The sequence below is a fragment of the Cryptomeria japonica genome, chromosome 8, assembly GCF_030272615.1.
Source record: "Cryptomeria japonica chromosome 8, Sugi_1.0, whole genome shotgun sequence".
In the NCBI taxonomy this organism is placed as follows: domain Eukaryota; kingdom Viridiplantae; phylum Streptophyta; class Pinopsida; order Cupressales; family Cupressaceae; genus Cryptomeria; species Cryptomeria japonica.
Window position 1 is genome coordinate 7,261,359 of NC_081412.1, and position 25,754 is coordinate 7,287,112.

At 34.9% G+C, this 25,754-nt stretch overlaps 1 protein-coding gene across 1 annotated transcript; it reads right to left on the reverse strand.

Moving 5' to 3' along the window:
• Window positions 1-1,346: 1,346 nt before the first annotated feature.
• LOC131857324 (disease resistance protein RPV1-like) lies at window positions 1,347-25,205 on the reverse strand. The gene is made up of 4 exons (XM_059209658.1): window positions 24,431-25,205; window positions 3,908-4,985; window positions 3,463-3,789; window positions 1,347-3,354 (listed from the first exon to the last, which is right to left on the reverse strand). The coding sequence occupies exons 1-4, from the start codon at window positions 24,949-24,951 to the stop codon at window positions 1,570-1,572; spliced, it is 3,711 nt and encodes a 1,236-aa protein (XP_059065641.1). The 5' UTR covers window positions 24,952-25,205; the 3' UTR covers window positions 1,347-1,569.
• Window positions 25,206-25,754: the final 549 nt, after the last annotated feature.

The following is a 25,754-nucleotide window of genomic DNA, read 5'->3' on the forward strand; positions in this document are numbered from 1 at the left end:
TTAGAGTAACTAGGATATTTATCTAATTATTTATTAATTAGGTCCATTTATTTTTCACTCAAGATAAACTTAGGTGCTTTTCTCATCTAGAGTTTGCTTTCCTAGTTTCAAATCAGCTATAGTTGAGCTTAATTTAGCTCCTATTTTGCATTACTTTAGTTCTCCTAATTTTAGGATAAGGGTTTTGCATGCAAGGCCTCTTTCATCATTTTATAAGGATTCATTCACTTCTTGTTAATGTAATCTCCAATATTATTTGTGCAATCAATACAAAATTCCAGGGTTTTTATAAAAGCTTATCATCTTTGCTTGATTTCTTTTGTGTGATAGGTGTTTTGTTTGCAAATATATTCAAATTTGCAAAGAAAACTCTATGTCGAAGCTCTTTAATAAATCCTACAAATAAAATGTTAAAGAACTACACAAAAAAAAAAAAACAATATTTGAACTGTGTAATGCAACATTTGTATCAAATTGCCCTTAAAAACCAAAAGGAATGTTTCCTCCAGTTTTTGCATGTAATGGGTTTTGTCCTCAAACTGATGAATGAACATAAGTGCACAAACAATTTCAACAAAATTTTGGTACATAAAACATGAGATGCTAAAATGAAGAAGTTTCTTACATTTTTTAAATGTTAAAGGCACAAATTTGATTCCAAATTGCAACACCTGTCCTCTAGAGGATAATAATTACTAATATTTTTAATATTCTCCTTCAAAAAATGCCCACCAAAAGATATGTGAAGTCCTAATGCCAAAGCTAGTGTAAAAATCAAACTTATTTGGAATGTTGGAAAGATCTTCAAAAGTCGAAACTAGACCCTAAAGATGTTCTAAAGACGTTTGAAAATGCAATTTATGAAAAATGTAGAAAATACCAAAGAAAAAAAATTAAATTGATCACTTTCTGTCAACCCATGGGAAATATAGTATGGGTTTTTGTGTCCCTGAATTATATTATCAAAAAAAGGAGCCTTATAAAGATAAAAAAACACATTCACAAGGATTTCACTGACTTGAACTCCATTGTAAATTGACTATTACAATCCACAAGAGAGCTCTAGACAAATATCACATTTTTCCAAATTCAAACATCCAAAATCTACCACCAAATTGGAGTCATTCTTTCTTCAATCGTAAAGCTAAATACCCTTATCCATTACATTTTTTTTTATAGATTAATTACCATAAATTTACTAATACATTAACCGACAAAATTCTTCTATTTTTAATCTAAATTAATCTCAAGAAATTTTATTTTTCCCTTTGCAAATAAAAAAGACCTATTAACCTACTTTAAAAAAAACACTCAATTTCAATTTATATATTTCTAAAATAGTGACATTCATAAATAATTTCTATTTTAATTTTTTTTTAATAATTTACACTCCACTTATAATCAATGTAAATCACATTACATTATAGCAGCAATTTTTTAAACCAGTGCAGCACTCTGTCTTGATCACCAATCACTAACATTCAGCCAAAAAATAACAGTAATTTTTTAAAAGCCTCCACAACTCTCTGTTGCTCGCCCATCACTACCATTCCCCTCCCTGAATCACATTCAGATCCCCGACAGAGACTTTCTGCCCAGTTCTTCTGCACAATGAAAAGTTTCAGGTAAAGTTTTTAATTGATCACAATAAGAAATGGTAAGACTAGTCAAAGAAGACAAATGACACATAGATTCAGGTAAAGTTTTTAATTGATGACAATAAGAAATGGTAAGACTAGTCAAAGAAGACAAATGACCCATAGACTCAGGTAAAGTTTTTAATTGATGACAATCAGAAATGGTAAGACTAGTCAAAGAAGACAAATCACCCATAGACTCAGGTAAAGTTTTTAATTGATGACAATAAGAAATGGTAAGACTAGTCAAAGAAGACAAATGACCCATAGACTCAGGTAAAGTTTTTAATTGATCACAATAAGAAATGGTAAGACTAGTCAAAGAAGACAAATGACCCATAGACTCAGGTAAAGTTTTTAATTGATGACAATCAGAAATGGTAAGACTAGTCAAAGAAGACAAATCACCCATAGACTCAGGTAAAGTTTTTAATTCATCACTACCAATGGTAAGACTAGTCAAAGAAGACAAATGACCCATAGACTCAGGTAAAGTTTTTAATTGATGACAATCAGAAATGGTAAGACTAGTCAAAGAAGACAAATCACCCATAGACTCAGGTAAAGTTTTTAATTGATCACAATAAGAAATGGTAAGACTAGTCAAAGAAGACAAATGACACATAGATTCAGGTAAAGTTTTTAATTGATCACAAGCATTAATGGTAAGACTAGTCAAAGAAGACAAATGACCCATAGACTCAGGTAAAGTTTTTAATTGATGACAATCAGAAATGGTAAGACTAGTCAAAGAAGACAAATGACCCATAGACTCAGGTAAAGTTTTTAATTGATGACAATAAGAAATGGTAAGACTAGTCAAAGAAGACAAATCACCCATAGACTCAGGTAAAGTTTCTAATCTATAACAAGAAATGGTAAGACTAGTCAAAGAAGACAAATGACCCATAGACTCAGGTAAAGTTTTTAATTGATCACAATCCTTAATGGTAAGACTAGTCAAAGAAGACAAATGACCCATAGACTCAGGTAAAGTTTTTAATTGATGACAATCAGAAATGGTAAGACTAGTCAAAGAAGACAAATCACCCATAGACTCAGGTAAAGTTTTTAATTGATCACAATAAGAAATGGTAAGACTAGTCAAAGAAGACAAATCACCCATAGACTCAGGTAAAGTTTTTAAATCACCAGAGAAATCCCTCCCTATTTCCAGCACTTCCAATTTGCTCAGTTCGCCAATGTTACTTGGCAATTCCCTTAACCCGGTGCCTTCCGCATACAGATATCTCAACGACAACTGCTTTGTGATATCCCGAGGTAGGTTCTGAACTTTCACACATCCTGAAAAATTTAGAGTCTCCAACTTTGTCATATTTTCCAAAATGTAATTGTTCTCTGACGTTAAGGTGAGCTCCTTGCAACCACGCAAATTGATATACTGTAGATTTATGAGCTGCTTAAAAGAATCAGGCAACATCCTCAATTTCCTGCAATAGCTCAAATCTAGATGTCGCAGGTTTGTCAAAAGACCAAACTCGCGAGGCAATGACGTTAGCTCATCAAATCCACTTAGCTGGAGGTGCTCCAACGACTCAAGTAGACAAAACCCTTCTGGAAGACCGTCCATAAGAGTATCTCTAAATGATGCGGCCACGGATATCTTTTTCAAATGTTTAAGACATCCTATTGACCCCGGAAATTTGAGGGAACTGTAGGCATATCGAAGATTCAGCTCTCTTAATTCCAAAGGAGGCTGCAGCCACGTTGCATTTCAAATCAGGGCAAACCGTGCAAAAATCATGAAACAACTAACTAAACATATGATTCTTTAAATATTCATAAGGCAAATGAAAATACTTACATCTGTGTCGTTCCACAATTCTTCTAACTGTCCAGCATTTGGAAGCTCTAAAACTCTTAAATTCTTCAGCATTAGCCACGACGGAAGAGCTGTCCCCGGCATATTGCTCCATCGCAGCCAGAGGAGGGCTGGAAATAGTGTTGCACATTCTTCTGTAAAATAATGAGACTTCACAACAAGGATAGAAGGTGTAAGGGCATTAAACTTTGTAGAATAGCCTCTCAGAAGCTCCATACACTCTTCAAAAGGTGTACCATGATGGGGTGAGCACACTTGATAGAAATCATAGGTTGCCGCTTTAATCCCCCGAATCAATATCACTCTTTCCTGAATTGGAATATACAAAAGAAAAATCCTTTAAAACAATTAAGATGGCATACCAACGAACGAAAAAGGCTTCCATGCCAAGTATTACAGAGCATATAAAAGAATATATTAAGCTCACCATGGCGGCCTGTTTCTGAATGTCTTTGATTTGCTCCGTTGACCAAATACGGTGGGGTGACCATTCCTTTGCAATTTCTCTTCCAAGATCTCTAAGCTGATCGTGCATTTTGATTTTATTGCACTTGTCCACCTCAACCAAACATTTATTCTCAAGCACTTCCCAACTGTGAACTCCACTCCATCCCGACCCATCCCACACTTCAATGGCCAGATCTTTTTCTTCTCCTAGGAAAAAACAAGTTATATCTAAAAATATTTCTTGCTCCTCCTTATCTAGTGCATCGAAGCTTATTTTAAGCTTTTCTTTAATGTCATTGGGCAATATTCTTGACACTTTATTCAATTGAGAATTCCAATACTCTTTAGACTTTTTATAAAGCAGTCCTCCAAATACTTTAAGAGATAATGGCAATCCATTGCAATAATGTACAAATTTCTCAACAGAATCTTCAAATTCAATTGGAGGAGAACGCTGTAGGAAACTATGCCAACACAAAAGCTCCTTAGCATGTCTAGGATTTAATCCTTTCATTTGGTATATGGAAGAGATTCCCCATGATTTAAGAATGCCCAGTTCACGACTTGTAACAATAATTAAACTACCTTGTCCAATGCTATCAATTCCTGGCAATAGAGCATCTAATTGTTGTAAACTATCCACATCATCCAAAATTAAAAAAACCTGAAGAAATCTCAAATGCCTTTTAAGGATCATCTTCCCTTCTTCTACATTATGAATTTGAGATGTATCACCAGCAATGTCTTGCATAAGTTTCTTCTGCCTTGTACACAATTCATTTTTATTTTCTGCATCTCGGACTTCAAAAAGAAAACTGGATTTATCTATTAAGGAACTTTTCCTATTGTATATTTCTTTTGCTAGTGTCGTTTTCCCAGAGCCCCCCATACCAACAATCCCCATAATTTGTATTTTTTGAGAAGAATCAAATTTACTTTCAAAAGCATCTACTGCCTCATCAAGACCCACTGGATATTTGGCTACCTCCATAGGAACCTTTGTTTTCATGTGTTTCATCACACAATTCACGACGCTCTTCAACAACATTCCTTCATCACTACACAACATAAAACCATGAAAGAATTCATTGTCCAAATTAGTTTAGTCAAAATCATTCAAATTAGTTTAGTTAGAAAAAAAAATTGAAACTAATATGAATATAATTTATTTAGTAAATTTTAGATATTAGATTTTATCAATTGTTCAAATATAGGAAGATGGATAGAGGCTTAATAAAGAATTATTTTAGATAGATGACAATAACTTTACATGTTATAGGAAAATAAAATTGAAAGAGAAAATATAAAGGAATAGTAGTTTGACATAGAGTAAAAGAGTCCTTACAAATCCAAAACCATTTTAAAAAAACACTTCATTCGAAAGAATAAAAGCCTTTTGTATGTTATTAAATAATTTTTAAACGTTATTACATTATTATATTTTATGGCTGTGACATCTTATGTAGTAAAATTCTTATGATAAGGTTTTATTTGAAGATAAATAAATTTTGAGATATTACTAGAAGGAATGCATATATTTTGACATTCAAAGTTGTTCAATTTTAGGCAACATATATTGTAATTCTGAACATCATTTCGATATATACTATGCATAGCTGGGCACCAAAAATGATGCCTTAATTGTAGTTAACAATAATAAAATTTCAAGAGATCTAGATCATTAAAGTAATTTTATGTCAATTGATCTTTATAGTATACCATATAATTGAAAGGTGTTGTATATGATTTTTTTATATGTATTTGATGGTTGTGCAATTTGTATACAATGAAATAAGGGTAGATTGATAAAGAATTGTGACACAAGAATAGTCCATATTTCTTTGACAATAATTACGTGTACAAATATGAAATAAAGACACAAATTTAGTAAAATTGACCTTTCATTGGAGACATTTTAATGCTAAAAAATGCTCTATTAAACTATTGAATTCAGTTATTTAGGCTGATTTTAGAATAATTTCCCTTTGTTTTAAACCTTATTCATTTAGATTGTAGGATAATTTGAAATTTATAAAGGATTTCTAATATGCATTTAGTATCATGTCATATAATTATTCAATCATGCACTCCATTACTCTTGTTGACTAGCATGGGTTGCAAGAATATTTGAAAACTTGTTTGATAATAATTAATTATCTTTGATAGTCTATGGGAAAAAAGAATAACTCTAAATTATAATCCTATTAAATGAGGACGTGCCTTCAACTTTGAAGGAAAGCGTGTAGAAATAAGATAATAACTAAACAATGAAATTATGTTGGAGATGTAAAGCATTCAAGTTTATTAATCATGATAAATTCCCTAGATGAAATTAGAAATGATGACAAAAGAGATGCAACTCATAATACAAGATATACGTGGAAAAATCCTTGTGAAAATTAAATTCCACACCTAAAGAAATCATTTAAAGTAGTTACACAAATATAGCTTCTCTCTCGGTATTCCTACAATAGTGTCGGTATTCCTACAATAGTGTATCTCACTTGTGGGACATTGAAAATTTATATGATTGTGGAGAAAAAATTAATTGCATAATTACCTTCAAATGAAGGTGTACCATCTTGAACGAATGTTACTCAAATTTTTAACATTTTTTGGGGTCACGGAAAAGGTACCTTCAAAGATCCTTGGATAGACCTCTTCACCTTAGTCATATTTTTCTATTTCAAGCCTTGGCTTGGACCAACAAAGGAAATTAACACAATAAGATAATTTGTTCAATCGTAGCCCTTGGAGTAAACTTTCCAAAATGTAAAATTATAAATATATTTGATTTGATTAATAAAATTCAAAAAAATATTTATGCACTAAGTATTGATGACCTTGTTTCAACAATAAAAAAATATTAATTTGGAAGTATACAAAAAAAAGTTATGCATTATGGATGCCTATATCTAAATTATATTATTTTTAACTAAAAAACTAATAAAAGATAAAATATGCAAAACAAAATACAAAAACAAGTTAGTGTACTAAATATTGGTGCTACCAATTTACATTTAAGAATTCATAATTTTATCTTTTCTTGTTAGAAAAGATTGTGCATTATGGAATAAATGTAATTTTTTAAAAATAATGTTAACTACAAAAAATAAGTTATTAAAACTTATATTAAAGTTTCACAAATTATTTTTTTATTTATTTTTAAATACATTTATAATCTATGTATGAAATCTCAAAAATCACTAGTTCACATCATCTTCAATTTCTTAATGGTTTAATTGCTATAAATGACAAAGGTGAAATTTTGGTTTAAAATGTTGGTTTCAATGTTCTACTTTGGCAAAAAATAGGCCACACTATTGTGAAATAACCCCTCTAAATTTTTACAACACCTTGTTACTACTTCAACCCGCAAATCAACTTGAGATATGAGATGAAAATAATTATCATCCTCTTGTTTCACCCATCTATCTCTAACCTATTATTGCCAAAAAATTCTTCTTTTTTCAAAATGCCTTCTTGCTTAGAAAAGAGTATTTTTTCCCTATCTAAAAGGTCGTCTATTAGATCATGTTGCTAAATTAACTAAGCACTTACTTCAATAATTACCACTTACTTATTTGTTCTGTATTTTTAAATTACTAATAATCATCTTTGCTGCAAAGGGGCAGCACCCTTGTATTAAACAAAAAAGAGAATACAAGGCTTGATTCAATAAGAGCGGTAGGGGGAAAGAATCAGGAAGAAAACCCCCTACCTTAGCTCTAGTCCCTAGACAAGAAAGACCAGCCCTAAAGGCTAGATGAGTACAAACATATACCAACCTCTTAAAGATGCAGAGGTTTTAAGACAAAAACAGACAATCTCAAAAAACACAGAGTCCGGAGGGCCTAATGACAACCGAAGTCAAAGAGAGTCTTTAGAAGCTTCATCCACAAGTGCATTAGCCGCATCTAGGACAATGGGACATTCAGTGCCACAGTTCAAATGAGCTGCCGATTCCGCCTTCTCCTTAGGGAGTCGGTAGTCGTTTGGGAACCACTCTTCGCCCAACCCAAAATCCCAATCATTTCCATCCACCCGTTCTCCACTCTCCAAAATCCCAAAGTCATCAGTACCCGCTAGATCTTCATCACAAAGAAATTGTGCCCTCCATTCCGACGTGAAACTACTTTGTATGCCAGCCGCTTTAAGCAAGAAATCAATGTTCCTGGAGATGACAGGCTAGGTTGCTTGGAGAGACTCGAAATCCAGGGAATTAACAATCACAAGCTTCTTCACCTCCGCTCTGTTGCTTAGTGACATATAGTAATTTTGGGGGAGCGGAATTCTAAGATTGGCATCAATATTGTCCAATACAGCATCTATTTCCCCCAACAGGCGATTGCTTAAACATCATTTGAGTTAACAGTTTTGCTTTCTGCTTACTAGTCCCCATGTAAATTATCATTGCAAGAAAAGCTCGGATATCGGCATTGGCTTTGTACCTGTGGTAAGCCATAAGGAATTCCTTTCCCAGAATCCTCTTAAGGTTGTGGAGAATAATAGGATGTCGAGAGAAGAGGACCTCTTGCAGACGTTTGTCCATTATTTCACCCAAGAAAGCCATGTAGCTTCAAGGAGGATTGGGGTCTCCATAGCGAGTCGCCGAGAAAGGAAAGCAATTGTTTGATGGAAAGAAAGGGTAATCCGTTGCTAAATAGCAAGGCGTCAAACCAGAGAATACGACACCCTGCAAACAATTCACACCCATTAAATACCCACACACGTGCGCTACCAATATCCAAAAAACCATCTGCGCCAAAGCTCCTCAACTTGGTGTCGACCGACTTTAAGCATCAAGTAATCATTAACAAATCTTGAGAGGATCTAGTTGTAACTAGATATTAATAAAGTACACTTATATTTAATTGCCACGAGGCCAAAAATCGACACTAATCAATGATGTCACCAATGCATCACATCTCGTTGATAAGAAGAAACCTTAACAGGTTAACAGGGCAGACGATCGTTCTCTCCACCGGAAACCATAACCATAAAGTGGAGAGGGGGTAAAGCGGCTACCGGGGAGCAAAGCACCGATTTGCTCCACAATTGGAAGTTGCGAAAACAACCGAAGAGCGCGCAACCATCCGTAGACCCAACCGGAGAGCGTCCCCCTCAATGGAAAGTGAGGATAGCATGTCAACCGGTGGAACCAATGCCACATCACCAACCGGCGCAACAGAAAATAATCATCGGTGGATATTCAAGTGGGGTCACTAACGGCTATAGCCAATTTAGAAAGTCTATCAGCTTCACCATTACCTTCCCTGTAGATGTGGCTAACCCGAAATTCATCAAAGGTAGCTAGCAGCGCCACGATCGGTTGAAGCCACTGGTTAAGGCACCAACTAGGGATGTTATTACAGCAGATCACATTAATAACATTTAATGAGTCTCCCTCCAAATGAATTCTCTGCACCCCTAGCTCCTTCCCTAATTGAAGAACTCTTAAGGCCACTCTAAATTCCGCTTCATTATTAGTAGCCACTCCAATATTTTCAGAGATTTCTTTTATACAGAGACCATCAGAGTCCCTCATAATATAACCAATACCACTTTGACTCGGATTTCCTGCAAAAGCACCATCAAAGTTTACCTTGCTCCACCCATCCTCTGGCGCATCTCATTTCACCCCCACTCTTGGATTGGTCTGATCCATCGGGTTGCCCAGCCCGAAGATCGGTGGGATGAGTAGGTTTGGAAGAACCAGCTTAACATTACAACCCCAATCCGTGAACAAATTTTTCTTCAATGTTTTGGATTGGGCAGCCTCATTCAGGAGCTTAGTCGGGTGGTTCTCAATTTTCCCACAAAGAGACAATAGGCCCATTTCTTTACCCTGGAAGATTTTGTGGTTCCTTTCTTTCCAAATTTCCCAAATCAAAAGTGATGGGAGGATAAAAAGCAAATCAGCATAAACAATCTTACATGTTGGTTTAGGCCATTGCAAAAACCACTTATCTAGCCTTGCTGGGAAGGGGCCAAAGATTCTCAATTTTCCCATGAAATGCCACCAACAGTGACTAGAGAATTTGCAGTGGAGAAGAAGATGATCCGCAGTCTCTTCCTCTTCTAGACATAAAGTACATATGTTGGGTCCATTGATACCAATTGAATGGAGTCTTTCTTGAGTTAAGATTTTTCTCTGACAAGCCAACCAGGCAAAGGAGCCCGCTTTGGGAAGGTGTTGATGCCAAAAGAGATTAATAGGCCAATCTTTTTTATCTATAGCCGCTTCTTTCAGCTTGTAACCAAAACATACTTTGTATTTACGATTGGACGAGCCGTACCACCTAATAATGTCCTTATCAGGGGAAGGGAAAATAATCCTTTTGTTGAGAATGTTAGTAAACAAGTCCTTCAAAAGCTGATCCAAAGAGTTCCATTTCCATTTAGCAATACCATTTTCTCGGATTGGATAACCATAATCACAGATATTGTGCCCCCAAAGGCGACAGGTTTCTACCATAATAGGTTGTGGAGAGGGGTTGTGACATAGGGCATCTTCACCAGACCAAGAATCAAACCAAAAGGAGACATCCCTGCCATTCTTGACATCCCAAGTAACCTGATCGCTTATGATTTCCCTGTTGTCCACAATAAAATTCCAGATAGCCGAGCCTCTGGGAGGATTGTTGATAGTCGGAATCCTTTTAGGCTCCAGGGAGTCCAGATATTTATGTTTCAGGAGCCTTGCCATTTTTGCTTCCCAGCGCTACAAATTTCCCAAACCAGTTTAGCACCCATTGCTAAATTCATAATCGAGATTTGGTGAATGCCAGCACCTCTTGCCTTTTTTGGTTGGCAGATCTTTTTCCAAGCTATCAAAAGAAAAAAACCTTTGTCATCTGAACCATTCCAAAGGAAATTTCTCATTAGAGAAATCAATTCATCTTCAATTGCCACTGGTAATCTTAGACAAGCCATGGAAAAAACCGGTAGCGCTGAAAGAACCGACTTTATCATAGTGAGCTTCCCAGCAGAGGATAACCACTTGCCTTTCCAAGTTGCAAGCTTGGATTTGCACTTATCAATAAGATGCTTCCAGTAATGAGTTCTATTACTGCCAATAAAGAGGGGGGTTCCAAGAAACTTCCCTAGGAAGTTTGTGACTCTGAGATTAAGAATCCTTGAAAATACAGCTTGCAGGTTAAGTGAAGTGTTGACAAAAAACACTTCAAATTTGTGCCAGATGATTTTCTGTCGGGAAGCCATACAATAATCATCAAGGCATGTTTTAATTGTTCTAGCTTCCCCCCTACAGGCCAAACCAAACAGAATGGTGTCATCAGCAAACTGAAGATGAGTCATTTTTTCAACCCCTGTTGCCACATTAACTCCAACCCAATGATCATCTTGTTGAAGAGCTCTTATAGATCGACCTAAAGCTTCAGCCATTATGATAAATAAAAATGGTGATAATGGATCACCTTGTCTGATTCCTCTTGTCGAAGAGAAGAAACCATGTGATGAGCCATTGACCAGAACAGAGAATTTGGGGGAAGAGAGACAACTCGTGACTCAAGAGAGCCATTCCTTGCAGAAGCCAAATTTATTAAGAACATCAAATAGGAAATCCTTGTCCACCATGTCATAAGCTTTCAGGATGTCCAGTTTTAAAAGCATACAGGAGTCCTTGGTCTTCCTAGCTATGTGAAGCGTTTCATGAGCGACGATAATGCCTTCCACAATGGATCTTCCAGGGGCAAAACCGCTTTGTTCATCTGATATGATGTGTTTAAGGAGGGGCTTCAATCTGTTAGCTATGATCTTTGTTACAACCTTATATACAGTGTTGCATAGAGCAATGGGCCTAAAGTCACTCATCTGTTGTGGATTTTGCTTCTTCGGGATTAGAGTCAAAAAGGTGTGATTGATAGCCCCAACATAGTCATCTTCTTTCTTGATTCTTCTATTGCAAGATGTAGATCTCAAGTAATGATATCCTATAAATGATGGAAGAAAGCAACAAGGAAGCCATCCGGGCCAGGAGTCTTATCCGGTTTCAGCTGGAAGGTAGTATTCCTTACTTCATCAATTGAAATAGGAGTACAAAGAGAGCTGTATTTTGATTGACAGATATAACGGATGGGATTGAGTTCAGAATTTTGGCTCTTGCTTCATGGTCAATCCGATGGTCACCATTCAACAAAGAGTCAAAGAATCTTACAGCTTCCTGCGCAATGTCCTCATAATTCCTGACATTGACTCCATCCGGTCTCATAATCTTCGATATTTTGTTTCTATTTCGAATGGCAATGGCCGATCAGTGGAAGAATTTGGTGTTTTATCACCTTCCTTTAGCCATTACGCCCTTATTTTTTACGCCAGTGGATTTCCTCACACCGAAGGATTTCATTTAGCTCAGAATTGAGAGAATTTTCTTTGATAAATAGATCCTCAGTCATTCCTGAAGTAATAACAGAGTTGGTTAAGTCTGCCAGTTCAGCCTTAATTCTTAATTTCTCCATATGAATATTCTTGAAATGGCTCTTATTCCATTCTTTGATCTTGACCTTAATATACTTGAGCTTTTTATTGAGAATGAGTAGTCTCGAATGATTCCCAAAAACCGGTTCATTCCACCAAGCATCTATAAGATCATATAATTCAGGCACTCTTAACCACATTTTCTCAAACTAGAACGAGGTACCAAACCCCCCCCCCCCCCCTTGACCCAAGGCGACCTCCAGACAGATCGAGTAGTTATCTGATCCGATAAGCGAGAGAATCAACGATTCTAAGGCTATATTTTGTCCTAACCACTCACCAGTAACAAGGAACCGATCAAGTCGTTCAACAATATTAGTAAAACCCACTCTCCAGTTCATCCATGTGAAAATTCCATTTTTCGGAACAATGTCTAAAAGGTGATTCTTCTCGACAAAATCCAAAAAGTCCTTCTGGGACGTACCAATCCTCTGAATACCCCCACTTTTCTCAGTGCCAAAAAGGATCGAAATGAAGTCCCCGACTACCACACAACTACCATCAGTAATACTGTTTAGTTTGATGGATAAGAGATCCCAGAGAGCCCATTTATCACCAACAGTAGATGGTCCATACACATTGAAAAGATTGAAATTCTCATTCCGTCCAAGAATAGTAATCGAGCAATGTTGCCAATACTTATCTTCTCCAACAAGTGAGATCTTAACATTCATGGGGTTCCAAATGATTCCCAAGCCACCAGAGGCTCCATCCGATTGCCTAAAAATCCCATTCCATTGTTTGCAAACTCTCATTTTAGCATCAATCTCAGCCTTGCTCCATTTAGTTTCCTGTAGTAGCCAAATATCTCCTTTGGTGTCATCAATCTGGCGCTTAATCAAGCACCATTTGTCAGGGGCATTGATGCCCCTGACATTCCAGGATAGGAGTTTCATTGCTCCTAGGGAAGGGCACTTCCCTTCCCTAAATTAAGTTTGGTTTGACCACTGGCAACGCCAGCCACTGCTAGCATAACTTTTTCGGATTTGCGCCCCCGCACACCTTTTGGCTTAAAATTTGGTTTGTCAATAGTTGAATCCGACTTTCCAAACCCTTTTGAAGTACCCTCCAATATAAGATCCGAGTCAGGTTCAAAGTATTCCTCCCCCTCCAAGGAGGAGGTTTCAATTTCACCATCTTTCAGTTCAATGCCTATCGTGGAGCAGATCTGCCCTCCCATCTCCCCCATAGTGCCAATCTCCATACCCTGAGAGTGAAAATTGTCATCTTCAATTACCAGTTGCTTCCTGGGCACAAAAGGGGAGGGTGGAAGTGAATCCACTAACTTGGATTCAATGTCTGCCTTTAGAGTTTTGGTCTTCTCTAGAAGTGTGAGAAGGTCTTGTTGGCTCACGCTTTGACCAGAGGAAGGAGGAACTATGATCAAAGGGGTTGCCCCTGTTAGTGGAACATTCTCCTTATCAAGAGTATCGTTACAAAAAGCTTCCCCGATGTCAAAGGCAATAAGAGGTTCTGGTTGCAGTTTAACCTCAATAGAAGATTGCATACAGGAATAACTTCGTTGTATCGTAACCGAAACATCACAACTAATACCAGTATGATCCAAAGAAAAGAATTTAGGACAAATACGCAGTTGATCTTCTCTATCAATCTATTGGATCCAAAACTTCCCTGCCCCAATAATTCTGACTTCATCGGGGATCTTGGAGGTTTGATCTATGCTAATACAAATTCTGAGGAAGCTTCCCCATAGTTTATCCTCCAAGATGTCATCTACCGATACAAAGGTGCCAAGGTCTTTGCATATATCCTTAATGACATCAATGTGCCAATAATCCGAGGGGCAATTATACAGTCTTATCCATACCTTGTTGTCCGGCAATACATGCGTTCGGGGGTTGAAATTGGGCTGCCAATCAATGATGTGAACTTCAATGCCATCTAAGATATATGGACCTTTATTTTTAGCTTGCCATTTCTCCTCATTGCTCATAAATTCAATCATATAGAAATCATTCAGGAGAATATTAATGTTAATATCCTTTCCCCACTGCGCTCGACACCAGGATTCAAAGTTGTCCTTAACCCGCTTTCCACCACCCCACTTGATGAAAAGGCAAGACTCAAGCAAATTTGACCTAGCAGAATTAATTTTATTCTCATCCAAAAAGATGGTGGGTCTTGAGGTTTTTCTTACCGGTTTATGAAAACGGGATCGCTAGAGGAGGGAGGCTGCTCTTCGAAAGTCAGGGCGTCTTTCTTGGTTCAACCAAGGGTTCCAATTTTTAGGATGGAAGTTGGATCTCCAAAACCTAGCTTGATCCACCCTTAAATTATCTTGCCTGAAGCGCCCATTCCGCTTTTGAAAATTACCATGATCAATCGAGGGAGCCAAAAAAGAGTCAATGTGAGCATCGCCTCTCGAGTGTCACACCGGAAATGCTAGGTTCAGGCAGTGGATACCAGTTTCGAGGGGCCTCGAATGCAGGATGTTTAGCCTTGCGAAACCAGCCTATGTTATTCCAAATGAAACCATTCTCCTTCCACTTATGCAGGTCAATATGGCACTGGTTACCACTTGAATAAGGGTTTCCATAGTTTAACCGCGGTCTGGAATATCTGTTGCCCTGGAACATATATGCTTTCCCAACATTAACCGGTTTCTAAACAGCATGCAATCTACCTGTCTCGATGGGGAAGGCAATGTCCGCTTCATCACCCCAAGATCCAACCTTCGTAGACTGAGCGCCAGAATAGCGCACATCAACAACCCTGCTCCTATCGCCAGTGTCGATCTTGCTACCATCCAGTGCCGCCATTTCGCTCCAGTTATATTTAATACTAATAATCATCTTCAATTTCATATTCAAAACGAATATTTAACCTATGGATGCAATACATTACACTCACACCATTTGTCCACTTTCTCAAGAAACAAAGGACATTTTAGCCACGTGAATTAGAATTTAAAGGGGATGTTTGTGAGAATGGTTTTCTTCTTCCACTTCCAACTATAATGAGAAATGATCCAATTCACCACCAATGATATCTTCACATTAGGTTGTCAAGTTTTTAACATCCAAGCTTTTGACATAAGGAAACAATCAAGTCCACCATTATTTCTTGTGACTTCCAAACGCCTCCTTTTAGCTCTTATGTGTAGTCTAATATTCGACCCCTTGCCATACTATGAAATCTATATCTTCCTATTTCCTTTCTACAAATAAAACACTCCTCATGCACTATTAAAGTTTTTATAATTTATTAGAAACTCTTGACATGTATGTTTCTAGCACAAAGATAATAGGATAAATACACACAAAATTTCTAAGCTACATGTCAGGTTGAAATATATACCAATCATGCTAAGGTAGATTCTCAAGTAGTATCAACTTTTCCCTCTATCTTAAGAATTCTAGTTACATATATACTTCTTTTGAGTTTAGAAATAGCTCGATACTCTATTGTCCAAGACATAACTTCTCGATACTCTATTGTCCAAGACATAACTTCTCGATACTCTATTCTTGTAGAATCAAAAGATATGATTGCAACTCAACAAACTACCACATTAGTAAAGGTGTCAAGAGCACCTATTTCTTATCATAACATGCTCTCTATGATATTAGTATATAAAGTCCTTGTTTAGCATCCACATTATCCACTTTTGTAACTAGCAATGTATATTATCACTTTTTTTCTATCACAAGTAATTTCCTTTCATAGTTTAGCTTGCTTTTAAAATCTAACTTAGTTGTGGAAAAGAAGATGTAAAAGACAAAATGAAGATTCAAACAACAAACTTAAATTCTAATCTACACTTGATGTACACCTCTAATGAAACAAAGGAATTGAAACTAAAGATGAAAGAAAACATGTATTGTCTCATCCACAACTCTTTGTTGCACACATAAGAATGTCCATTGTTGTGCTCTACTGGACTTGTGCTTCAAAGATTTTAAACCAACAACATGACTTTGCATTTATAGACTTGGGAGAGGGACTATTTATAGATTGTGAGGATGATTTATTAAGGGTTGAGATTGCTCTAAGTGGCACCTTGTGATCAGTGCACTTGAAGAGGGAAAGGATTGAAGATATTTGACTTGGAAACACTATCTTCAAAAGTGATAAAGGATGAAGAATAAAATGGTATCTATTGGAAGTTCAAAAAAAAAATTGAAGATCTATTGGAAGTTTAAAAAAAATAAAAAATTGGAGATATGTGAAGGTGAGGAATTTCTTGGAGAGATGAATGGATACGTGGATTTGATAAGAATATTTTTGGAAATGTGGGATTGATGTGACAAATGCATGCAAGTTTGGTCATGGTTTAAGCATGCTTAAGAATGTGCCCCTAGATGTATTGTTGGAAATAAGCCACACTCAAGCCAAAGATGGAGTAGCCACAAAGGGGCCAGTAGCTCAATGGTAGCGCACTCCAGCATGGAAGGTCCAAGGTTCAAGTCCTAGCTAGCCAAAAATCACAACATGGTATTAGAGCTAGGCCAAGTGAGGAGCCCCAAGCATCTACTAAGTGGGTTAAGGTGGGTTGTTGAACATAAGCCACCCAAACCAAAGATGGATTGGCCACAAGGGGGCCAGTAGCTCAATAGTAAAGCACTCCAACAACAAATGGAAGGTGCTAGGTTCAAGTCCTAGCTTGTCCAAAAACTCAACATTTATTAGTTAATTAATTAGTTTTAGTCAATTAATGGCTTGTAGTGGAAAATTGGGGAATTAAATAAATAAGTTTTATTTATTTTATTTTTTAAGGATAGGGATATGAAAGGTGAACTTAATTGAATAAATGTTGATTTATTTAATCAAGGGTGAACTATAGAGGAAAGGGAGACAAGTGATTAAAATTATTTTAAACATGACTTGAATTTATTTAATTAATGCTACGAAGGTAATTGGAAAACTTAATTAAAAGTGTGATTATAAGTGGATGATTTATGTGTCTACAATTTCCTTGTGTGAAGAAAAGATATAAAAAACTTAATTAATACAACTTAAGGTATAGAAGGGAAAAGAATGAACCTCAAAAGAGAAATGCATTTCCTTCTCTTCATGCTTGTTGGTGACTTTACTAATTCCATTTATTTATTTTTTAGTAAAGCGTTAATAATTTTACTATTATTGCATTTATGGAAATGATGTTGTGAGCAAACATCCAAGGTCATGTATAATCCTTCAACAAATCACCTTTTTTAGAATGTGTGTAACTAGGCCTATCCTTAAAGATGTCGGTGCATATTGTACCATAAAGAAATGTAAATCTTGGATATGTATTCTTTACAATAACTTTTCTTCGATGGATGCAACTAGGTATATCCTTAAAGATGTTTCCTATTACAACATGAAGAGATATGTATTCTCTACACCAACTTCTTAGTTCCCTTATAGGGAGGCTACATATGACCCTAGTTCATTTTCATTTGTTTATATTTGTTGATTGTTTTTTAACAACTATGTTCATATGGTGGGGGAATTTTTGGAAATCCAAATCAAGTTGGCATAAAAAAAAAATTGTATTTTTTAATGTTGAATAAATATTGTTAATATATATATAGTCAAAAATTAATGAAGTTTCAGGTTATAGATGGGAGAAAATATGGCAATATAAAGGGAAAAAAAATGTCAATTTAGATGGTATAAAATTACTTCATCAAGAAGTTTAACCCCTAGAAATATTTGAGTCTAATGCAATAAAAGCTATGATATTAGATATTATCATGAATTTGTTTAGTGTCATTAATGTATGAATATATTTACAACTAGCAATTGCACCTTGGTGTGCAATGGGTAAGTTGAAGAGGTGTGGAATGTCAATTAAGAAAAAAAAAAAAAAAGGTCTTTTTTGGATAAATTTGTGTAGTACATGTAGTCAATTGGAAGACTATTTAGCAAATGTTTGTGCAACAAAGGTCTCAATAGCTATCTACACAACTATTGGTTCCAAAAAGTGGAAGTTTCATAAACACCAAGCTGCACCAAGTAGCAGTTTTATCACACATACATAAAATAGTTGGATCCACACTTCTAACACATTTAATTCAAGTTGGTGGATTTAAAGTGAACTTTTGGATTCAAGTGCTCCAACTTCCAAGTGAAAGTGAACAAGAGAAATGTATTTTGATAAACACAATCAAAAAAGAGTTAAAAAATTGTTGTAAATTTGTAAGTGATCTTAGGGAAGTCAAAAAAATTATTGTTTTAGGCCCAAGAGACCTAAGATTATATTTTTCATTTGAGATAGTAGAAAAGGGTGGCTATTTGCCTCACTTTTGCTACAGTTTGTTTCCGTAAATTCTGGTTCCCTAGGGTTAAAATTGTTGTGTCATTAATTACTCTATTTTATTCTCTCATATCGTTTCTTGTTATATTTAATTTGATTTTGTAATAGCAATTATTAGTTCCTTCATTGAAGCTAATATATTGGTATCATTTGTATATGCATATCCAAAATATTTCTAAATAGTAACGAAGCAAGAAAAAGAGTATGAAAAGTGCATGTAATAAGGATAACTAATGATGTGAGCACGAACAAATGGAAAAAAATGGATTTCATTTGCTACATGGCATAGTAATAAGGTTTATATAATTTGAAAGAGCTAAATGATATGCTAAATAGTGTTTCAGGAATATGGACGTGGATGAGAATGGCAAGCGATGCATTTCAAGGATAACAATCTAAAGGCCAATTTTTGGGGGATGGCAAGGTATGGTAGTATGTGTATATATATACAAATAGAGGAAAGAGAGATTTTTTTAAAAGAATAATTAATACTGAGTTTAACACGACATCAAAATTGAGATAGAGGCAGTAGTATGGCAGTAATAAATATATCACGACAAAAATATAATAGAAATAAAATTAACTAGACAACAGTGACAACAATGATGATAGTATTATAGTAATAAATATATTATGATTCAGATTTATATCTAGTGATATGAACTTTAAAACATGTGTATAATGATCAACAATTATATAAGTTCATCAAAGTCAAATACATGAAATAATTTAAAAACAATATTATTTTAGTGTCATGAAGTAATTTTTTTAAACATTGTAAAAAGGTTTCTTATCATTAGTGACATTTAGCCATTCCCATGATTTTTAAGGAATATATCGACAATCCCAATTTTCCTTGGGGAGAACCAAACATCCTAAAACATTTCTTATTGTAATAGTATGTTTTTAATTTTTAATGAAATTTTGAAGATTTTTTGGGGACACTCAAGGACATCTCTTGCCATCCCAACGCACTCAAAAATTCATTAGTGACAATGATATGGATCTAAGGGCCAAGGGTGCATCTCCATAACACATAGGTTAAATATGTTGTTAAAGTGTCATTGCATTTTGATTTTCTAGATATTCATATCCAATCTATTTGATTCAAAATTAGTTATCTTGTCTTGTTCTACTCTTCACATATGTGTCTATTGAATGCACTTGAATTTTAATGTCATTATGTAGACTCATGTCACAAGATTTGTGTTCATATTCATGTTCGACAAAAATAGATTCAAATTAAGCTAAACAAAATAAATTTTAAAAAAATTGTAATTAATTTTGGCTAGTATAAATCTAATGGAAATATTTTTAAAATATACATTAAACTTGCATTATTGAAAATATGTAAATAAATAGATTTATAAAATATAAAATAAATAGTACATACAAAAAATAAAAATTATGAAAAAAAGTGTAATAACATGGGGATTGAAAATAGATTATCAAAAAAGAGAAAATAATGCAAATATAAACATAATCAACATATAATGAGTTAGAGATAGAGGGAGAGAGGAAGGAAGAAATATGGAGAAACAAAGATAGAAAGAGACATGGATATAGAGATCTAGAGAGAGAGATGGATGTATAGATAGAGAGATGGATACATGTCTAGAGATAAACGTAGATAGAGGAAGATAACAATAGAGATGAAGATAGAGTAAGAGATGAAGATAACGATAGAGATGAAGATAGAGCAAGAGAGGAAGACGAAGAAAAATGGATAGAGAAAGGTAGAAGGAGAGGTAAATATAGAGAGATAGGAAGATAGATATAAAGAGATAGAGAGATAAAGATATAAGAAGATATAGAGAGGATATGAGGGAGACAGAGGGGCAAACAATTAGAGAGAATTAGAGATAGACAAATAGAGATGGAGAGAGAGATATAAATATAGAGAGGGATAGATGCAAGGAGAGAGGAAGAGGGAGAAAAGAGACAATGAAAGAAGTGGAGATGGAGAGAAAAAGATGAAAACATAGGAAGTGATATGTAGAGATTGGTAGAGAGGGATATATAGAGATAAAGAGTAAGAGATATAGAGAAAGAGATGGGGAGAATAGGAGAGAGTGGATATAATGAGATATATAGAAAGAGAGGGGAAGATGGGAAAAAGAGATAGAGAGGATGGGATTGAGAGATAAGGAGGTGATAGAGACAAGTAATAGAGAGAGCTGGAGATTGTATGAAAGATAAAGAGATGAATAAAGAGATGGGTTAGGGAGAAATATGTAGATGAAGGGAGAGAAATAGAGAGGTAGAGAGAAATAGAGAGATGGAGTGATAGGGAAAAAGGGAGAGATGAGAATGAAAATAGAGATACATAGACAGATAGGTACATTGGGAACAATAGAAGGGCAATAGAGAAATGAATATATTAAATAAAGAGAGAGAGAGAGAGAGAGAGAGAGAGAGAGAGAGAGAGAGAGAGTAGGAAACATAAAAGGGGAAGAGAAAAAATAAATATATTCATATTAATAAAAAACAAAATTAATTTTAGCAAATATTGAGTTGTTGATACACCCAAAAGAAATGTGATACTTAATAGGAAGTTAAGTGAAGACAAAGGAAATTTTTACAATTTTTGCTAGTAAATCTAGGAAGGGGAATAGAGAAATGAATATATTAAGTAGGGAGAGAAGGAGAGATAAGGATAAAAAGAGTGAGAGATAGAGTGATGGATACATTGGGAAACATAAAAGGGGAAGACAAAAATGAATATATGAATATTAATTAAAAATGAAATCAATATTAACAAATACTAAATAGTTGGAATGCCCAAAACAAATGTAATACTTAATACTTAATAGGGAGTTAAGCGAAAAAGACAAAGGAAATTTTCATGATTTTTTATTGTAAATCAACTATGTAACTTTTTTGAATATCAATATAAGCTTTATAACCTTGAGTTGCTCTTACTTATTTAAAAAAATTGATATTAACAAATAAAAATTATGATTAATTTGAATTTTACTTTAAATAAAATAACATTAATATTTTAATGTTTTAAATAATGTTAATATATAATAATTTTATAATATATCATATAGTATAATTATAATAATTTATAATATTATATCAAAAAGAATAATACCTAATTATAATAATAATTAATAATGAACCCAATTAACTTAAAATAATATATAATATATTATCATATAATTATTATATAAATAATTGAAAAATAACAAATCGATAACATAGATAATATTGATATGTAATATCTATTATAATTTACTAAGAACATTACCCTAATGACTGGTTTTACACATTGCAGTTGTATTTATTAATAAAAAAAACCTTGACGTGGGCAATTGAAATAATATATAATATGATATTATTAAGATTATAATTGATTGAAAAGAGTTCGCTTTTGTTAATTAATTGTACCAAATGAAAAGGTTAGTATTTAAGTACAAAAAGACAAATTCAAGAGACTACACAAACTTGTCGTACTTCCAATACTTGATATACCGTATGCAGTGGGCGCATTCGGTAAGGTGGCCCCGTGAAATGAAAAATTATTATATGTATTGTTTAAATGTTTTTTTTTATTGTTATGATTTAATGATAATGTTTCAAAATAGAGTGGTATTTATAACCACAAAATATTATTTCTATATTTTTTATTGTTTTTCAACTTTTCATATATATATTTGTATAGAGAAATTTTGCTTAAGGAGGGTGTAGAAATTTAATAATATGCATGTTCACGAACATAGACTACTAAACAAATAAGATGAGGGCATTGATATTATGAATAATTGTGATAATAAAATGCAAAAATGAAAATAAAAATAATGGTACTTGAATTGATAGATTAAGAAGAAATGATTCGAGTGAATGTAAGTAAATTTAAGACTAAAATTCACCTTAGAATCACAATATTCATTTTTCAATATACAAAATTGAGTCTACAAATTTTGAATTTATCTACATAATTTATTTTCTTAAAATAAAGCAAACCATGTAGAAGACCTAAGAAAGGTGTCGTAAACATACAATGAATAGATGATATCACTCGATCTAAAGAAAATATCTTATGTGTTACCAAAGACGAACTCTTGTACTATATCATATCAAAAGGAGTATTTTTTTTTTTAAAAGGAGACTTATCCTGACCAAAGAGGTCACACCCTACATTAATAAGGTCCAAAAATCCATAAAACAAGTATTCCCGGCAGGCCCATAATGGATACCATGGACTTTCTGATCTATAAACTTGCCTCCTATCTCACCAAGCTTGTTTCCCTGATCTATAACATTCTAAGAGGAGGATACCATGGACTTTCTGATCTATAAACTTGCCTCCTATCTCACCAAGCTTGTTTCCCTGATCTATAACATTCTAAGAGGAGGATACCATGGACTTTCTGATCTATAACATTCTAAGAGGAGGAAAAGCCACAAGGGTATCTACAGCTCAGTCATGCAAAAGGGCACTTGCGTCTTCAGTCTGAAAACAGGTGTGCATCTTCTAATCATTCCTCTATGGTCTCGAGGTTATGTTGAACATGAGTTTATTTTGTTCCTAGAAGCAGATCTATTATTTTGAATGAAAGAGCTAAATAGAAATATAAACCCTTTGAGATTTTAAATAGCATATGAGAAATATTTTCATCAAGATTGCCCTCAAAACCCTACAGGGTTATATCAAGCCATGACTGAATGATTGAATATAGCCCTGGAAAGAATAGTGGTGAGAGATACAAGGAGCATCGAGACTAAGGGTTTCAAGATGAAATAAAGAAAAATGACAGTTCAATAGAGAGGGTAATGCACTGACGAGGAGGGTATAGCAGCTTTATAGGACAGCATATAATGAGCTCAAAGATTCAGCAAACAACAATGATATGACTCAGAGAAAGTCCAGAAAGACAGTCATTCTTTCAAAACAGTGAAATGATAAAGACAAGGAGATGGTTGCAGAAGGATAAAGTGACAAATAGTAATAAGAGTATCGTTCATGAAAATAAGAGTCACGAACCTATTATGAGAATATTCATCATAACCTCCCTCAGAGCAATCATAGTGAACCTAATACAATTTTAAGCCAAGAAGATATGTACGACAAAATACAGTTTGAAATGGAAGATATGTATGACAAAATATAGTTTGAAATGGAATATAGCAGTCTATTATGCCAGAGTACAGGGTATGCAAAAAGAATATGAAAATCATGAAGATAATAGCCATTCACAGTAAAAGTCCAGTGTTTTGTAACAGTGAGAGAGGGGTTTTCGAGAAGTAAAGCCTAGTTAGAGGCAATCCTTCAAAGAATGATAGACAAAGCACAAAGAGAAATAAGGGTTCTGAAGCCATTGCATACTGATTTTCTTATGCTTGTCAAATTAGGATTGACTGTGAAATCTGAGTTTGCTTTCACTGGCAATGTCAAAGGGAACTAATTTTGCAGTCCAAGAATAGAATTAAAACAGTAGGAAGACATAAGAGTATGAGGATCCACAAGCCATTCATGAAGCACAAGGACCCACAAGCAATCTTTTGTATCAGCCAACACAATCTATGCAGTCCCAATGGTGATAAGATCACAGTCACAGGGGTTTTACATTGTACAAAGTTTTGCCAAATCAAGGAAATCTAAGACAACAATCAGAACATGTCGGGTATATGCTAATGTAAATATGAATATCGATTTGCATCACAAAAATGATTCCATGGTACAATTAGAATAGATTGAGTGCTTCATTATGATATGATATGAGAAGGGGTACTTACTCAGATTTCCCCTTCAGAACTTGGCCATGACGGAGTGAAATATTGGATAGCGCCTCTTTCCACTCCTCCAGTTTTTCTGGGGCATATCTCTTTCTCTTCTTGTTTTCATGCTCCTCAAATGCAGCACCAAATGGTCCTTTCAGGTAGCGGAGATCACTGGGCTCAACATCGTAGAACACTGGAATGATTGTGGTGCCGGTTTTGAGCATATATGTCAGTTCTGCCAAACACCAGGGAGATTCCGCATATCTAGGTGAAAATATGGCAATATGAATGAGAGAGGTGCGCATGGCCTCTTCTATTTCAGCTGTTATGCAATCGCCCAGTTCAAGCTCCTTTTCATCCAGAAAAACTTTAAGTCCAATGCCTTTGAGGGCATTGTAAATAGAAGTGGCCAGAGTATGCTTGGTGTCAATACCCCGATGATTAATGAATACTTCGTAGCGGACCTTATTTGATGCAGATGTAGATGAAGATGCAATTCCCTCAAAAGCATTGCTAGGCTGCTTAGCTGATTCCATTGGAACAAAATGAAACAAGCAAGACTAATGAACACAACTGGGCTGGGGATTTGATCAGAATGGCGAGATCTGCAGAAATCTGAAGAACAGGGGTAGAAATAATAGTGCGTGGAAGACCTATTGAATGGTAAACGTACTATTGGCAGAATACACGGCAAACTTAGGCCTACGGTAGCAATAAAAATGTAGTGGAATCTGCGTGCAGTCAGAGATGTGAGTTGGAGGTGACGTTAGTGGAAAACACCATAATTCTTTCTGCACGCGGGGTCTCCCCTTCATTGAATTTTCCAAGAGAAAACAAAATTATTGAATAGGAAGTAAACGTACGCGACAAATTTAGACGATGAGGTTCCACAAAAAATCTTGTGGAATCTGCGGGTCTATCTTCCTACCTACCACCTAGTGTAGAAAGTCTTCAGAGATGTGACATTAGTGGAAAACACCAGAATTCTTTCTGGACACGGTGTCTCCCCTTCCTTGAATTTTCCAAGAGAAAACATAATTATTGAATCTGCGTGTCTATCTTCCTACCTACGGCCTACTGGAGAAAGTCTTAGAGATGTGACATTAGTGGAAAAAAAAACAGGTATTATCATGAATTTGTCTAGTTTTAGGTGGGAATTTGTCTATCTAGTGAAGAAAGTTTTCACACATGTGAATTAGAGGTGATATTAGTGACGGAATTAATGAATGAGTTTTAATGACATCTACAAGACTATCAATCTATGGGACCAAAGAGCACCATCGTTAATAATTTTCAAGTTTTTTTTAATTGTTAGCCTCTCTTTAGTGGAAAAGAGTAA

Bases quoted from the DNA above. Each gene is read 5' to 3' on its own strand.
- LOC131857324 (XM_059209658.1), bottom strand. From the start codon at position 24,951: ATGGAATCAGCTAAGCAGCCTAGCAATGCTTTTGAGGGAATTGCATCT. The intron at 4,986-24,430 runs GTAAGTACCCCT...TATGTTGTGTAG, and splicing joins GTTCTGAAGGGGAAATCTGA to TGATGAAGGAATGTTGTTGA. The intron at 3,790-3,907 runs GTGAGCTTAATA...ATTCCAATTCAG, and splicing joins TTCAGAAACAGGCCGCCATG to GAAAGAGTGATATTGATTCG.